A 17,893-nucleotide genomic window follows, 5' to 3' on the forward strand; every position below is an offset into this window, starting at 1 on the left:
AAATTAAAAGTCTGGGTTGTTGCATTTAACCATCACATTCATATTCTGGCTGTAGCTGTTTAGGTGCAATGAGGGGTCCCAGTTTTAAGTCCATTTTCAGAAAAATAAATCGGTCCAAAGCATCTATCATTTCCATAATTTTTATATCCTAATTAGATGTAGATTTTATGTTGACTGTCTTTAATCAACCCCATGTTCAGGTGTACTTCTCTGACCCCTGGCCCTTCCTGTGATCGCTTCAAGCTTCACATCCCTTATGCTGGTGAAACCCTGAAATGTAAGTAATGAGTACACAGTCTTGTTTGGCATGTTCAAATTAGACCCTGATGCTGGTTGAATAAATAGCTGCTGGTACTGACAATACTGTCTGTGTTCATGCTTGAACTTGTTGGTGTTTTCACTTTATCTGCTTTGTGTAATTAAGCCATGCTTGAAATTAGACTTTTCATGCTGATTGTATGGTTCAGTCGATTTTGATTCCATGTTGTGTATCTGTTTGATGTGTTTTTGTGCTCAGATAAATTAATTGATCATGAGCAATGTCCCTGCATTCTGAAATAGAAATGGGAAGTATTGGTTTCAATCCAAGAATGTTGCCTAAAAGGCTGGTTGAATGAAAAAGGCTTGCCAATTAAAATACCCACTAAACACTGTATTTTTTTTTTTAAATAAATGGCATCATGTAAATGTTTTGTAATTGCAGTTACTGAGCAAGCGGCAAGACCAAACGCCACCCACAGGAATTCCTTAACTACGAAAACAGGATGACTTTTTTTTATTATTTCAATGGTAAAGCTTAATCAGGGAAATGATACCAGTAAATATGTTGTTTGTGCCACTGAACTTTTACTGGAAGGGTCTCTCACTTTTTAATCAAGTCCCCACTTCTCCTCTAGTGCCTGTTTGTTTGAGAATATCACTTTGTGATAATGATCATGAATTAGATTATAACTTGATCTTACTGGAATCATAGTGACTCACAAGATGTCATGCCTGCTTGAACACACATTCGGAAAGATGCTTTCAGTTGTAGTGTGTCAGCTTTACCAGTGGTACCTGGTTTGGTACTAATTAAAGATATTATTCTGTATTTATGAGAAGCATCTACAGAACTTAATGAAAGCTTCCTGAATGAAATGCTCTGTACTGGTTTACCTGAAAACAAAGCTCGTAAAGATACACAATCAATTTTGTTCTCATTTTAGTGCTTGTGCTGCAGGGACTGCTGCCCATATTCTTACCCACATCAAGAGGCAGCACGTGACAAGCTAGATTTGTTAGCTAGATTGGTGAACAGGGTTTTGTTACAGATGAGTTAACTACAAGTACTTAAAAAACAGGTACTTTACAGTGCGTGTCCTTTAAGTTAATGAGATACTTAGTTATAATTGAGTTTCTCTTTGGTCGTGTGTTACGTTTGGTGCAGTTGTGGCCCTCCGTAGGAGAAAAAACCCCATATGGCACTTTAGAGGAAGTAAGCTTTTCTTATTTTGCACAATGTGCAAAAAAATCTGTGTTGGTAGATATTGTTGTGACTGATGTCAGGATGTTGTGGCTTCAGAGTTAAGGAATGTGTAGATGTAACACGTAAAGTTCCTACAAAATTGGCTTCAAATAGAAGATTAAATATTTTAACTTGGTAAAAGCCAATGCTTCTACAAGAGCCTGGCGTGCTTGTAACCAAAAAAAGAACACAATGAGAACAACATACAGAGCAGTCTTGTGTGAATTAAGTAAGTTAAAAAAAACAGTTTAGTATGAAATCATTCTCAGAAAATATATAAAAAGAAATTTATGAATACCTGGAAGCCTCAGTGTACTGTGTGAGCTGTTTCTTGCCTCTCCTGTCTACCACCACATACGACTGTATTGGCCATAGTTTTGGAAGACATTTTAATTGATTCAGACATGAACAACAGCAACTTGAAAATCAAAAAATAAGAACAAAAACAAAAAAATTGATCTGACATTCTGGCATGGCATGCGACATCTCCGCAGTTGTTCTGCCTTCTTTCCTGTGCTTTGGCCTGAGGAAGAAGGGTTGTTTAATCAAGGGTGCAGACTCAGAGCTGCAGGTTGGTCTGTGCCTGTCTACGGACCTGCCTACGGATAGCGTGCAAAAGCGTGGCACATGCTTAACCCTTAATGCAAATCCAGCCCCTTCTACTTTACCACTGTAGCTGGTAATGCTCAGCAAAAATGTGTGGCCTTTGTTATATACATTGTGCCCCTCAGTAAAACATCTGGCTGAAATAGAAGGCATGTTTGTGCACTTGTAAGTCTTTTCTTAATGCTGTCTCACAGAGCAGCATGTACTACCTTCAGTTGCAACCTGTAAAGTTTGCCCTTACAAAAACTTCCATTTCACTTTGGAACTGTGCCAGAAAACTCTCTGACATGCTCACAGTGGATTGTAACAGATTTAAAGTGCGTCTTCTCGTTTCCTTGTTTGACTCGTCTCCACTGGAAAAATACTTCCATATGTGTACGTTTGTCTCTTCCCGCTGTCGTTTGAACAACCAAAAAGCAGAACAGAAGATTCTTGCAGCACAGAAATAGAATTGTGTAACAGAATATCAGAACTTGATGAACTCTTCTGAACAATGTTTTGTGTGATCATGTCCATGCTGTAGCGAGGGCCATTTTTTTATTTATTTGTTTATTTTATGTAGCCATGATGTTCCATGTATTTTCCTAATGAATTAATAAACTATTTTATGTTGTTTTGTGCGTAGTATATTAAAACACAGACCGGATTGCCAAGATTATAAATATCAGTTTTGTAGTGGGCATTTTACAGCTCATACTGTAACACAGGCCAGTCAGCATTTGGCATACACAGTGTGCTAACTCGGACTCATAATAACAAGTTCTTCTCTTTTCCCAGGGGATATCATTTTTAATGCAAGGTATCCAGAATTGCCTCCAGATTTTATTTTTGGAGAAGATGCAGAGTTTCTCCCTGAACCCTCAGAGCTACCAGTGAGTATTCTGGAAGAGTGTGAAATGCTGATTTCTTGCATTTTACTGTGACTATGCTGATCTGTGCTGTACCAGAAAGCCATTTTTCTTTTATTTTCACCCATGATAAAGCCAGATATTTTTACTGATATGTTTAGCTTTTAAATGCCAGGTTACTACCTAAAATTGCCTGTCATAACTTCACCTTTTCCAGTAGTGAATTTGGGTAGTGCCCCATACACCTTTTTGGAAAAGTTAACTATGCAGTCACAGTGGGCGTGCAGAGTGACATAGCTGGAAATGTTGCAATAATTGTCAGTTGCATGTCATTAAGTCCTGTTTTGCTTTACTGTTAATCTTAATGTGATCACCTCTGATTCACTAAAAAGCTAGCCTACACAGGATACATGTGCTGTTCATGCTTGCTGTGTGCTATTTACCAAAAGGAGATTACATATAGATTAGCACTTAAATGTACAGCATTTCATTTAGCAGAATAAAGGTTAATGTTAATGCTCGGCCTCCAGGAAAATTAATTTTTTTTTCTATAACTCTATCTTCTCATAGTTTTTATAACAGAAAAATGGCAAGATAGAGCTATGCTAAAACATCATGGAAACTGGTTAGGATAGCACTGTAATAGATAACGTATGGTTTTAATTTTCATGGTAAAATACAAGCAGCTGCTCCACAGCAAATATGGCCTTGATTCAGATAAATATGATTTATTTGTAGAAATGATCTTGTAATTTAAACAAAAAAGGGTAGTAAGATTTCTTAAAGCTTCTTCCATGTTCACGTCCCTTGTTTCTGTCCACTCTACATTTATGTGTTAATTTCAAAACTGTTTCTTTGCCATATGTCTGCATGGCAGCTACTGTACAGTGTGCCGATTGTGAAGGAAGATCGTGGGTATGATTAGATTAGTATGAGTCAGTGTACATTCAGACTGTGACTGAACATTCAGGAGTTTGTTTTCTGTAGGATTGTTTGTAGGCGTATTTGACACCAAACAATACTATTAGTCCACATTTGATCCTTTTTATAAATTCCTATGACCTTAATTCTTAAGCTTGTTAGATTATTTCCTGAAATTGATTCAAACCTGTGTTGTGTTCTTAGGCCTACAGGGAGAAATTTGCTCACAGTTTAGCACTTTGTCACTGCAGGTATTTAACTACTACCATGCAGTTATCCATTGCTATTTTTACAGCGGCCTAGCACTGAGGAGCTAAATTCCCCTGCTTGTGTCAGAGTCTGGGAGAAGAGAGGGGAGTATTGCTCACTGTCTCATAAATCCAGCTGTGCACATAAGGGGAAGTACCTTTGCTGAGCCAGTGCCTGGCAGCCCATCGCTTGTTTATTTTCTCACTTATGGTCTTGCTGTGTTTTGCAGTCCATGCTTTCATAATCCGCCTGCGTCTGTCTCTTTGCCTGAGATCCTCCAACTCTCCAACTCCCCCCTTTTTCCTGTATGTTTTCAGTAAGAACACCCCCCTCTTAGTATTGAAGAACTCTTGGTTCCAAGGAATTCCATAAATTTCCTCCCTCGTCTCCTGGGAAATTGTTTTTTACCATCAGCTCTGGCTCTGCCACAAAAATAGTTGAATTGATGACTTGTACAAAATATTATTTTTCATTGAAATAAATTGACACTGAATGATATTGCTGCAATGATACTGAATTTTGTGTGCTACTGGCACCTAGTCCACAAGAAGTGGAACTCACAGGCAGTTGTTTCTGGCCTTTGTTATCCAGTGGGGGTAAACATTAGGTTAATTTTAGGTCTCCTGTCAGTGGCTGGTTGAATTCTTGATGTCTCAGCAGCACATTGCTCTTGTTTACAGCCAGCCAAGGGTATCATTAGCTTCTCTGTTTAGGCTTATGTTTTTCCCTGCTGTCACCAGGTCAACGTAGGTTTGTTATCCTGTTAAGACAAAAAAAAATTGTTGTTGCAAAAAAAAAAAAGACGATACTTGTGATGTTGTTGGTCAGGACAGTTAAATACATATTTTTAGCTGCCTGTTTATGTTTCATGTTTATTGTATTCATTTTAATTAAGAGTTCAGCTCAGCATCTAAAGTTGGATGAGCAGCTTTAGCTATCAGATAATATTACCACCAGTTTGTCCTAAGTGTTAAACTCTGTGGCAATTGTTTCTGAAAATAGACAATAATGTAATTATAATCCAATATTTGAAACTTTTTCACAGTATACCATCTCACCTTTTGGGAAAAAGTACCAATCAATCTCATTAAAATACCAAACTGTCTTTCTTTGTCACCTTAAGAAGGTGTTGTAACTCAAACATGAACTACTTAAGGCAGCAACAATGAGAAAATCTTCAAACCTGTATGATTATTAAGAAAATTCCTTTCAACATTTAAACCACAATGGATGTGGGATGAAAGAGACTTAAATACTCTGGCTGGATGATGAGAGACTACATGTCCCACAATTAAACCTTTTATAGCAGAACAGTTCCATGAGCCATGGAATATGAGCAAAGGCTGCCACAAATTTATTGAGGTTTACTGTTACATTGTTGCTAGGGTGCAAGGGTTGACTAGAAAGTGCAAATGTAGCTTAAATAGCAGCCAGAACTATGGCTTAATTGGCCACCAGGGCTGCTCCCCACCTCAAAGTTCTTTGAAACTGGGAGTGTAATGCTTGGTCATTCGTGCAAGCCCTCACACCAGCTTCATGACTCTAATTAGATTAAGGCTGTGGAAAGTCATCTGCTACTCTAATAGGTTTATTTTGGGCTGAGACATGAAATAAATCTTTAATCCACCAATGATTGCCCCCATAACATTAATTAACATTTAACCACTCTGACACATTTACGGCTGTCTAAACCTAAAGATTTAATCAATGCCAGTGTGGAGTGGAAAGGCTTATCAGAGTCACCAGTCTTACATTGTGGTGAAAATGTTGAGACTGTCGTTGAAGTTTTTTATAGCATGCACCATGCTGTGTTGACTTTATTATGGGAACTCAAGATCAGTGTAAGTTCACTCCAAATACTGACTAACTTCAGGCTGACTGAAGTGGTGTGGTGGGCAGGTCTAATCCAACCTAAGGGTAGTGTGCTTGATAATTATGGACACACAGCTAAAACAGATACAGTAGGCCTTCAGTAAAGACTGCACAGGGTAACTGTGGTGCAACTAGTAAGACTGTGACAAGCTAACAGGCTAACAGTGGTCAACATTGCCTGGATGCAGGGGTAGAAAGCCACGGAGAGGAGTTTGGAAAGACCTCTGCACCACACTTAGTGACAGGAATACTACAGAGTGGGACTGCCCACAGATTGCTGGGAAAAATGACCAAAGGGGAGGAAGTGACAAAGACAGATGCAGGAAGGGAGGGAAGGTGAAGAGCAATACTACCAAATTTTTCTTACGTAGATAAAGTTGCATCACATTTTTCTTCCCTAATTCAGTAAATGATTCAGTCCAGACGAATCAGATGTTGTTTATGATTGACAAAGTTGACTGTATAGGTCAAGGATTTTTTATATATATGTATATGTAGTTTAGGATTGTTATGGTGATACATTTTGTTTTTTTTTAATTGATGTGGCTATTTGCAATTGTGGTGCTGTTCTGTAATACTTAAGTCTCTGCCACCCATTTGGTTCCATAATTTGTCGTCGTACTCACCAAACACAGCCACATGTCCAGTTGTAACATGAGAAACCATGAAAAGACTATAGAGGTCTTTGGTGTTTTAGCTCAGCAGGTCTAAATCATGAGTATGAAGAGTTTCAGTTTACTCACAATGACATCAGACAGACCAAGACAACAACTGTGGATAAAATGTTTTGGTATGGTTTGCCACTGTAACAACATTGTGAGGATCTGCATCTGGATCTTTAAAGGTACCTCATTCCCTTCATGTGAAACAGACTTACATGTTAACAAAATGTGAGGAAGAATACATCCTTTATCTTCTTTATCCTACCGTGTGATAGTGTACGTACGTGTGCAGCCCATAGGAGCGGCTGTCTCTAATTGCACCTCTCTTTTTTCCCTCACCTAATACTGCTATTTGTCTGCCCCCTCTGTCCCTAGTCTTTGTGTCTAAAGTATCATTTCTCATGTCTAGACTTGCTCAGTGATGCGTGCAGGCACTAAACATTTTGGGAGTTCCCCAGCATTTTGCATCTTTCCCTGTCTGCATGTGCATGTGCCCGAGACTCGGGGTTAGCCTCGATAGCCTCTCACTATATACGCACACCACTTCAACATGTTTCCACTTATCCAGCCTGCAGTACTCTGCTATGAGGAGCAGAGGCAGGCTCTGTCTAGTTGTAAATTCCAGCAACTGTGTCTATATCAATGTCATGATCTGTTGTTTGGCTATGCTCCTCCCAGCTGGACAGTACATTTCACAATCTGCTGCCTTAGTGTCGGTTAACTTCACAACTTCAGGGTTAGATTATCTAAATTGACTTATTGACTTAAGATTTTTTGATTTTGATAACCCTGATGGTTTTGTGCAATGATAAAGACATCTTTGGACAAACCTATACTTAAACTGTTGCCCTCAGTGGGCAAAGCAGGTTATTTTGAATGTGATCAACTCAGCAATGTGCTTCTGTTGTTCCTCCCCTTTAATTTAGTCAAGGGTTTTCTGTTGGCCGTGTTGACCGGCAGAAAATAACCCAACCTAAACCTAAAAGTATGGTGATATTTAATATTTTTATAACTATAAAATTCATATTATTGCCTCACTCTAATAGGTGCTATTAAAGACACATGAATGAATTACACCAGAGGACTGTGTGAACAAGGCTAATGCGGATTATATGTTACAACTTGTGTTAATCTGTCACTGCAAATACTCCCCACATTTCCTGAGAGCTGCAGTGCCCGTATGTCTTAAGAAATTGTAGGAAATTATGAAAATTATATACTGTATGTGTGACCTATTTTTATAGAGCTGCGTATTTTGTAGGAACCACGGAAAGTATAGAGGAGTAACAGTTTAAGTCAAGTTTCGATTTTTATTCATAATTTATCCATGTCAGGTTTGTTGGCCTATAATTTGTCCCATTAACTCAAATAACTTAATTTTTCTAAAAATAAAATGCATTTATTTTTCTTATTTGTACAAAAATAAAGACAGAGGTATTGAACAATGAGATATTGTTTGCAATTTAGATATCGGGACAACTCCCACTAAGTAAATAGAGTGTAAAGACAATTTAAGCCCTGTAGGAAATGGAAACTTTCTCAGCCTTACATTGCCCCCTGGTAATCCTGTATGCCAAGCATTGATGAGCGCTTCCTATCTGCTGCTCCAGCTCGTCCCCTGTTACTGTTGTAACAAAGGACCTCACATGGCCCATAAAGCAAGATTATGTCAACCTGGGCATAGTGTACCAACCGTTGCTCTGACTTCCTTCCTGCTTCAGGGAATAATGCATTCCAGGTTTTATTAGTGCTGAACAAAAGAAAACCCGAACAAAAAAACATCTCTTGGAGTCATCCACTAAACCAAACAAGAAGTATGCCTTTTTGGAAAAATGAAAAAAAATGGGAATGTGGCATTTTCACACATTTAACAAATAATTCTAAAATCTTTTTAACCAACTCTTAACACATTATTGAGGAACAATTATTAAAACCTTGAGTTATTGTCAGACCACGTGGTCGTGGTGGCGAGCTAATCATCCTTCATCCTTCGCCATACAGCAGCTACTTGTTGTATTACTTGCATACTTCATCCAGTCTTGCCCAAACATTACATTAAGGATGAGCATCCAAGCCTGCACACATCTTCTGATACAGTCATAGCACCACATACTACCAGTAGGAAATTGCAACATTTATATTATAATCAACCCTTGCAATTTATTAATTGCAGTGTTTGAATTTGCAGTTTTTTTAATTAATTCAATTCAATTAATTGTTCAGCCCAACTTACAACATTTTGTTTTGTTGTGAATATTCACTGCACTGCCAGACCCACGTAGTGTGACAAAACACAGGATACTCATAAAGTGGCATCATCAATGTATTAAGACTTTTGTACACAAATATGAAGTGCATCACCAAGCAGATCAGCAAGAGTCAAGCCAGGACCCAGAGCATATACATGCTGTTATGAAAGTCCCTCACCTGCACCCATGGGTGCCCAAAGAGTGCAGCTAGCCAGGCAATGCTGCCTACAGCTTTAATTGCAGTTTATTATTGGCAGTGCTCACTGACAGGTCTGGGATTGCCTTTTTAGTGGGCAGGGTATTGTTTGCTACCAGGGATTGCTGATTGAAAGTGTTCTGGCAATTCCTGAACATCAACTGATAAATGGATGAAAACAGGCAGCAGTGCCAAGAATATGGTGGGACAATGTTATCAGCCGCTTGGGTTGGTGAGCTGCATTAAAAGTAGTCAGAAAAGTGCTATTTCTGTCAACAAGTTGCACTATGTTGGACACAAATGGCATAGATCACAGTGGGGGAAAAAAACACTGGGCTGAGAATGCCAAGTGTCTTAAACACATGACAAGAGCAATTTAGCATGATCTTACACTTGGCACTCTCTGGGGGCGAAACAGGGTGTGAGCCCACACTTGAATTAGAGACTAACAGAGATTAATTTAATACTTGGGAGTTTTTTAATGCCTCACACTTTCAAGTCTACAGCGATTTATTGGATCAGGTTGCCAGCATCTATAAAAATCACATTTAAGACGTTAAAAACAAATATCTTCTCTTGGCCTATATAATTATCTTGCATTTTCAGATGCCAGTCCCTCTCTCATTGGCCTAAGATAAATATTGGATCGAAGATGGTACAGACGGATGGCACAGGAAGACATGATTCTGTCAACTTCGGTCTATTCAGTGTGAAGATGCCCAATTTAGGTGTACATTTTGTTCCTAAAGGAAAACACTGTTTTTGTTGCATTCTTCCCTTATCCCCCTTATCCTCAACACATTTACAATCTGCTAGACTCACTGGGCACACAGTGCTGCATGCTGAAACATCTTTTTTAGTTTGATGCAACACTGCATCTCTTTATTTAAATAATACTACCATGTTAGTTGCTTTTTGTCACAGGGGAATTTCAAGATGTCAGCTAGATTATATTAAAAAAATAAATAAATTGTACCAGACTGTTAACATGAGTATTTCTCCTATTAAATTAGACATTGTTAAATCTGGGTCTTTTGGAGCCAGCCTCAAGTGGCAATTAAATGAATTGCAGTTTTTTTGGCTTATCTGTGTTGTATGTCTTTCTATCAGCAAAAGTTCCTGTTGGGAAAATGATTTTGATTATATTGTAAATATTAAAAAAAACTTTTTTTAATCCAGGCCACATACAGATTATTATTTTTAAACTTAATATTCCTGATATTTAGTTCAAGAACAAACTGTTCTCTGTTTTTGTGAAGCTAAAAACTACACACGGCTAGTATTAATTTGAAAAGGTGTAATTTAAGTAAGTTAATCAATGGGTAGAAATAAGTAGCTTTTGAAATGCATAAGGATTTATAATATTTATGTCACCAACTGTGCTATTTTGACATTGTTTTCAGCACTGGCTTGGACACACTGCTTCATAAATACCAAAAATGCTAAATCCTAATGCTAATCCAATATATTTTTAATATGCAGTTTTAAACACTGATATTGAATCAAATCCTAATATCTCAAGGTAATACGATTATGAACTGCTTCCCTTACAAATATGCGCTCTTTTCAAAAAAAGCAAGGTATCAGTGGTTTATTTATTAGAGGTGACAGGTCTTATCATCAGCCAAGGTTAGGCTTAATCATTTGACACAGGTTTAGCCAGTGTGTTGTGACACAATAATTGGATTAAAAGGTCCAGATTGAAGTAGTGACTATTGTTGAGGACTATGAAATCTACCCCCTGTGGATAAACCCTTAAGAAAGATGTTTCTTCCATACAGACTAATCTAGAGGGCATGTAGTTGGATTTTTTTTTTCACTTCATTTCATCAAATGTTAAATCACAGCTTTCAAATAGCCTAGATTGTGACTATTCCATCTTTTGTTTCTTTTTTTTCATGTATCAGATCTGTACATTTTCCGCAGGGCTTATCCTATTCATGAAAAAACACATAGATTTGTTTTGGCACACACAGCCTTCAGCAGAGCGTGTAAAATCAATTCAGTGAGGAGTCTGTACAGACTCACATGTCTACACACAACTGTGCACACATTGCAACACATGAACATTGCTTTTTGGCTCAGTGCTTTTCATTCTCTATCCCTCTGCATTTGACCAATGTTTTGTCGCAGCATTCACTTTGTGTACTGAAGTTAGCACATTCAGTACAATATGAGGCCGACTAGTCCTATGTCCTCTTTTTTAAGCCATAACTGAGAATTTGATTCTGGTGCATGCTGGCTGTTTGGTCATGTGGACAGTAGGTGGGTAAGTCTGCTCATAGACCAAATGTATTCAGACAGCCAAGAAATTGTAAACATTAATGGTCCTCTGATGAAGTTTGCAGATTTTGTTGATCCTTTGAGTCAAATGTCTTGATGGTATTTCCAAGAGTTTAAATCGAGGCAACTGGACTCAAGGATTGTTTTTTGAAGACGTTTCGCCACTCCCCCAGTGAGTCTTGAGTCCAGTTGCCTTGATTTAAACTCTTGGAAATATCTATGACCTGGATGAATGAGAGCACCCACAGATGTTTTGATGGTAATTGTTTACTGCAATAAAATATAGCAATCAGTGATGACAACTAATAACAAAGGATCGCAGAGGCCTTATTGCATAAGAGCCTTTCTTGATGCTTTAAGGAAACTACTTGCTTCACCTGGGTGCCGCCCAATGCAAACCCAGCGCTCATTGGCCAATGAGAAGAGTGAGGTTAACAACTAAGCTAAAGGGCACTTTAACTGTTATTATTGAGGGAGTGTTTCTCCTGCCCTTATGCCCTAACATACACAGAGGTCTGCCTGTTCTTATGCTGCTGTCAGGCATGTGCATGAAACATAGAATTTAAATTCCCCATTTGAATTGGTTACATTTGGTTTACAGTTTCATTATTATATTTCAATGAAACTTTGGCTGTAGTTTCACAGGCCTTGGCCTACTTGCCTTTTTTCCCCTTCCCCCTCCCACCTCCGATCTCTTCTCCCTGTCTCTTCTTCTCCTCAGTGGAGTTTTACTGATATTCTATGTCACAGTCCTGACACAGCATTTCCTTACTCCCTCCTTAGTTTCAGCTAGCGCCTGCCCCGAGGCTCTGACTGCCTCTTTTGGACAATGCCCATCCTTGTTTGCATCTCCCCCTCATTTCGGGAATCCCGGCATTGCTGGTAACCACTGGTGGATCAGGACGATGAGGTCACTGTCTCTGTTTAGCTTGCCCTTGCCATTGCCCATTCCCCCTCCCTTCACATGGTAAGGAGGGGGTCTGTGGGTTTGCTGTGAAACAATGGAAGCTTTCTCCATTGGGCTGATATGTTGAGACAGACAGTTGAGGAGACAAGCTAATGCAAGTCAAAGACATCCTGCTTTTGACACCTTAATGTAATGGGTATTAATGGTAACAGCATTTCCAGCACCTATTAATCCTCACACCCACTCGGTGCACACTAAAATGGCTCTCTATTTCGATTTGCACATCATTTAGGTTGACCTGTATTTAATTGGCTTGAGTGCTACAGAAAAGCTGGGAAGCTGCACATACTTTTAAAACTGCAGTTATGTCATCAGGACACATGGCTTATTATTTGTCATTGTATCACATTTTAATTTATGTTTCTTCCTGAAACTTACTGCCAGGGCCATAAATGATAGTTGTATTTCTACCTAAATCATAGTACAAGTATGACACCATTTCAGTTTCAGAATGATTTGGAGAAAAGGATTCACTTTCACTTCACTTCACTTCACTTTCTGAAGGGTTGAATCATCCCCCAACAAACACACCCTCTTTTTTACCCCGATCATCCTCTTCACATTAAATGTGTCAGGGAGAAAAAAAGTTTTGCCATACTTGCACATTTAATCTCACCTTTTCCAGAATGTTTGACGTGATTGTGTGAAAACTAGAACTGACAAATGCCAGCTCCTAAAAAAAAATTACATTTTTTTTTAATCTCTTTAAACGATCCTGTGCAATCATTTTCCAAAGTCCAAACAGTGCAGTAAACTTATTAAGCAAGTATATATTTTTTCCCCCTTTGGTCTTGATTTGCATGCAGCAGTTCTCCATTATAAAGCTCTCACAACATTCATTCTCAACAGGCATCCATTTGTCTTGATTAGATGTGACGTTTTCTGCTATTTATTTTTGCACAGTTTGTTTCATATTAATTATAGGCTTTTTATTCTTTGTGCATCAATGGGCAGGGTTAGCCTAAGAGAGGAAAAAACCTTTGTTTTGTAGAAATTAGACCAGGTGGTCATGTTTGGTTGGCTGTGCTTACTCATGTGACAGATTGTGTAGTGTTGTCCTGAACATTTGCATACTGGCTTCTGGCCTCAGTCAAAAGGGTCAAGTGCAGGTTGTAATGACTGAAATAGAGATTGGTGAAAGAGGGAGAGGGTATGCAAAACCTAAAACATGCCATATAAGCATAAACCATATAAGTAAATTGCAGTAACTAACTATCAATCACTGTGGTCAGAAACATAGAGGTAGATGGAGGTGGTCAGGCTCAGTACTTTTCCATTGCAATTTAAATCACAGTGCAACCACAGGACATCCTTTAGCACAACCCTTTCCTTCTGATCTTGCAATAGGAAGTACTGTTTGTCAGGATTTGGCTATTAACTGGCTTCTTTCTGGGACAAACATTTTTTTTCCATTACCATGAACTTCCTAAATGCTACTAATAGCCCTATTTTCTGCCTTCTATTCTACTACTTTCAATTATTTTTTTAACATTACCCTGTGTTGTGTGTCTCTAACCAGGTCTTTCACATTGATCATCTCTTTAGAGGTCATTTATATATTTCAGTAGTCATGCGTAACATTTGTTCTCATTGGAGGACATTAGAAGATTTGAAAGAAAACAAATAGTTGAGTGGATTAATTGTCAAATACGGGCCCTGGAAAATTGAAGGCCAAAAACCCAGTTAATACTATCCTCATTTAGTAGGACCGTTTACAAATTTAACATCCTAACACTGCAAAAGGGGAAAAAAAGGAAATGAATGTAGTGTCTTACATCTGTCCCTATGCTTCATCTCTTATGTCTACCCTCAGCACTTGGTCCACTGGGATGCTGAAAACCCAGAATGCTTGCTCCAGCTGGTGAAGGAGCTCATCCAGCAGTACCATCAGTACCAGTGCCAGCGTCTGCGTGAGAGCTCCAGACTTCTGTTTGAGTACGACAGCCTGCTGGAAGATCCTAACTATGGCCGCAACATGGAGATTTATGCCGGACGCAAGAACAGCTGGGTAAGGACCTGTTCAAGGACTTTGTGGTGGAAATTCAGTTTATTAGTAATGCCTAATAATTAACAGCTTGGCCAATCAGGAATTTATGGTAAATACTCCTCTTATATAGTCTCCTCTTGTATATTTCTCTCCCATTATTCCAAAAATAAATAAATAATGTTATCACAATGTACTGTAAAGTTGGTCGTACTTAATATTTCCATCATCTGAAATGTAGTTGCATATATTTGTATGTACATTTTCTTGTCTACACTAATGTTTTGCTGAATATTTCATTTCTTGTTTCCCAGACAGGAGAGTTTTCGGCCCGTTTTCTTCTCAAACTCCCTGTGGACTTTAGCAACATCCCTATCTATCTCCTTAAGGTATTTAACACCAACAGCCACATTCACACATTAAGTCATAATGACAGTACACACCTTACAGATTGTAGAGATACAGACAGGCCTTGCAGAGTCAAGGTAAATGAGTCATTATCTGAGCAAGCATGTTTACATTTGCATCTATATGCTTGGAATATTCGCAATGATAAAAGCAGGGTTTATTTAAATGAACTTAAATGCAGCTATGTGTTTGTGCTTGTGTGTGAGTGTGTGCGTGCGACTGTGCACAGACTCCATTCTTGAGGGCTGTGAGTTGACTAATCAGCAAGCCGTCACTGTCGATCTGCTCTGAGCGGCGTGGTGTCTGGAGGCAGCTTAGCCTGAGCACTCGCTCACTGTCTCTCTCTCTCTCCCTCTCTCTCCCTCTCACTCACAATCAGTGATTGCCTTTACCCCTCCCTCCCTCTCTCTCTCTTATCCCAGGTTTTCTTTTCACTCTCTGCCCCCCAACGCTGATCTTAAACTGCCTGTGTGCTGGAGGCCTAGGCTCCCTGGCCCTTACCAATCTGCTCTGTGTTTTAAGAGAAATGATCGTAAATATAAGGGAAACATCACCCTTTGTCCCAGTGTCTGTCAGACCTGGAAGTTAAATTATAAATTATAATATATTTTACAGACACATTGCCAGTCAAAGTGGGATTTTTTTTATTTACTTTTCCCCAAGTCTGTTTAGAGGCAGGAAAGTTTCCAGGCTCAGCCTTGAGGGTATTACTTTTAGTGAATTTTTTGTTTTTTTTCCAACAAGCCTGCTGTCACTTAGAGAAACGAGGCACACACCTTTAACCAGTGGGTGGTGGTAGCAATGTAGCCAACCAGACAATATTGTCAAAGAAGAACTATATGTAATATTTACAGATTTTTATTAGAGACGAAATCTTGGATGAGGATGAACATTCCTTGTCACCCTAATCATATCACATTTTTTTGTGCTGCACACACACGAACACACACACACACACACACACACACACACACACACACACACACACACACACACACACACTCACAGTATAATGCTGTATTTGGCAGCTGGGGTAAACATAGTATCACCAAGGGAGCGCTTGAAGACTTAGGAAGAATATCGACTCAGAGAGAGGAAAGTAATGAACATCAGCCCACACCTTGTCCACCTACGCATTACAGGAAAAACAGGATTATGCAGCATATAGGCCGGACTCTAAGAACATAAATGCACTGGACTCCAAACCAATGACCTGAATTCTCAGTTTGACAGTTGTCATGCAATTAGTTCTGTCAGTGTGAGTGCAAGTCAGTTGTTTTTGTGCACTGCACATTTCTGCACTGGAAGTGATGCCATATTGTTACAGTGCAAAGAATTTATTCCAGTAGTTTCTGACAAATGAAGACGCAATGGAAGAAGTCAGCATTCATGAACATGCTTCATTTCAGTGTCGCTTTATATATGTCATTTCGTGTTTAAATGCTCTACACATGCATCACCTTACCAGTTATCTTCAGCTTCTGGGTCAGTGTTAAAACAAAGCATAAATTTTCTGTTTCAGTTGATTAAGCTAGAGGTCCTTGTAGTGCTGTTCTTGAAAGCTGCCAAATCCAACCAATTATTATAAGCTGTAAAAAAAAAAAAAAGAAGAAGAAGAAAAAAAATTCTTTTTAAATTATTTTGATGATCAGAAAGTCTTCTAAATATCCGTCTGTCACACCTAGAAAAATGGGTGATATATTTTCGGGTTTTTCTTTTTTGTTAGACCAGATGTCTCAAAAGATGTAGCTATAAGTCTATAAATACAAACAAGATTTGTTTTTATGCAAATGACGCTTGACCTTTTATCTGAGCTTACTTCACCTGTCCCTGCTGTTTTGCAGCTGCTTCAAGGCAGTTTATAATGAATGCTATTATCCTCGTGTCGATAAAAGTGCAAATTGATGTGGATGGATTTTCTATTAGCTCAGGCCAAAATGGATAGTTGGTTTTTGCTCCATTGTGGACCTGAGAATTGCTCTAATGTCAGATATGTCAGCAGTGTATTTTTTTCTGATCAATAGTCAGAACCCTGGATTTGTTTCTGAAGCTGGACTTCTGTGATAGCCTGTATTTCATTGACTCACTGATACCTGAAGCAACCTGTCCTCACCAGCTCAATCCCCTTGCATTATTTTATTACTCGCTTGTTTCAGTCTGAACGCCCACTGAACCTTCAAGATGAGTTACAGCCTGTTTAATTGAAGGTCTTCGCAAAAAAAAAGAGTAAGCTCTTCAGAAAGTCAGAAAGGTGATGCTTTTCAGCCAGAATATAAGCCATCAGCCAGGTGCTGTAGGTAGAGGTCAGGCTGTTGACCCTGATTTGAATCAACCTCCCCATCAAATCCACGGATGTCCTTGCTTGAGGAGGGAAGGTTTGGCAGTGAAGCGGAAATCTGTTCAGACATAGGCTAGTCCGCACTGCTAGTGAATGTTGAGATGTTGCTGGTGGGCACAGAGCTGTGGAGGACGACTGTTACCTGCAGCAAGGCATCCGTGTGGACTGAGCTCACCACAGTGGACATGTTTACCTTCCTGCATGGACTACCCAGCCTTAGGGAGAGGGGAGGAATTCTAGTTTTTTTTCATTATTTTAAAGGGGGCAGCCCATCAGAGTCGAAAATGAAAGAGTTGGAAGGACACAGTGAGCAGAGATGAAGGCAAGTGAAATGCACACAGATGGATGTTGGCAGTTTTCTTCCCCTTTAAAGGCCATGTGGTCCTCTCGGGCACTGTTTTAGTGTCTCATCCTTTGATCGTATCTTGACCTCTTGCTTGTCACTCATTTGAAGCTGCTTTTTACTCAAACCCTCTCATTTAGCACTAACCTTTGACCTCTCATTTTATAGCATGTTCCTGCATATTGGTTTAGATTTATAGTGTGTAGGTGGTTGCAGCAGCAGCCCCGAGTAAACATGTTTGTTTTGTCAACCATGCCTTTGTGTAATTGCAATCATGACCTTTCTTAAAATAATGCTCCTTTTGCCAGCTGTCTGTCCATCCTTGCTTTTAGACTACAGGATAAAGATACAGGATGTGTGCAGTGGCGGGTTGCCTCTAAACGTCCACACTGATCAGGGTGGAGTGACGATACATTCGTGACTGAACCCTCTGCTCTCGCTTCACTTGAGCTTTGTTTCCCCC

General features: G+C 39.2%; 1 protein-coding gene across 2 annotated transcripts in view; it reads left to right on the forward strand.

Moving 5' to 3' along the window:
- Positions 1-17,893, forward strand: part of babam2 (BRISC and BRCA1 A complex member 2) — a 49,014-nt gene that overhangs the window by 1,095 nt on the left and 30,026 nt on the right. For both annotated transcript variants that reach the window (XM_028394669.1, XM_028394670.1), the window contains 4 exons: positions 201-277; positions 2,888-2,982; positions 14,171-14,365; positions 14,656-14,730. In XM_028394669.1, coding sequence (XP_028250470.1) covers positions 201-277; positions 2,888-2,982; positions 14,171-14,365; positions 14,656-14,730 — 442 coding nt within the window. The remainder of the gene's footprint in view (positions 1-200; positions 278-2,887; positions 2,983-14,170; positions 14,366-14,655; positions 14,731-17,893) is intronic.

The sequence above is a fragment of the Parambassis ranga genome, chromosome 22 (genome assembly GCF_900634625.1).
Source record: "Parambassis ranga chromosome 22, fParRan2.1, whole genome shotgun sequence".
Classification (NCBI taxonomy): Eukaryota; Metazoa; Chordata; class Actinopteri; family Ambassidae; genus Parambassis; species Parambassis ranga.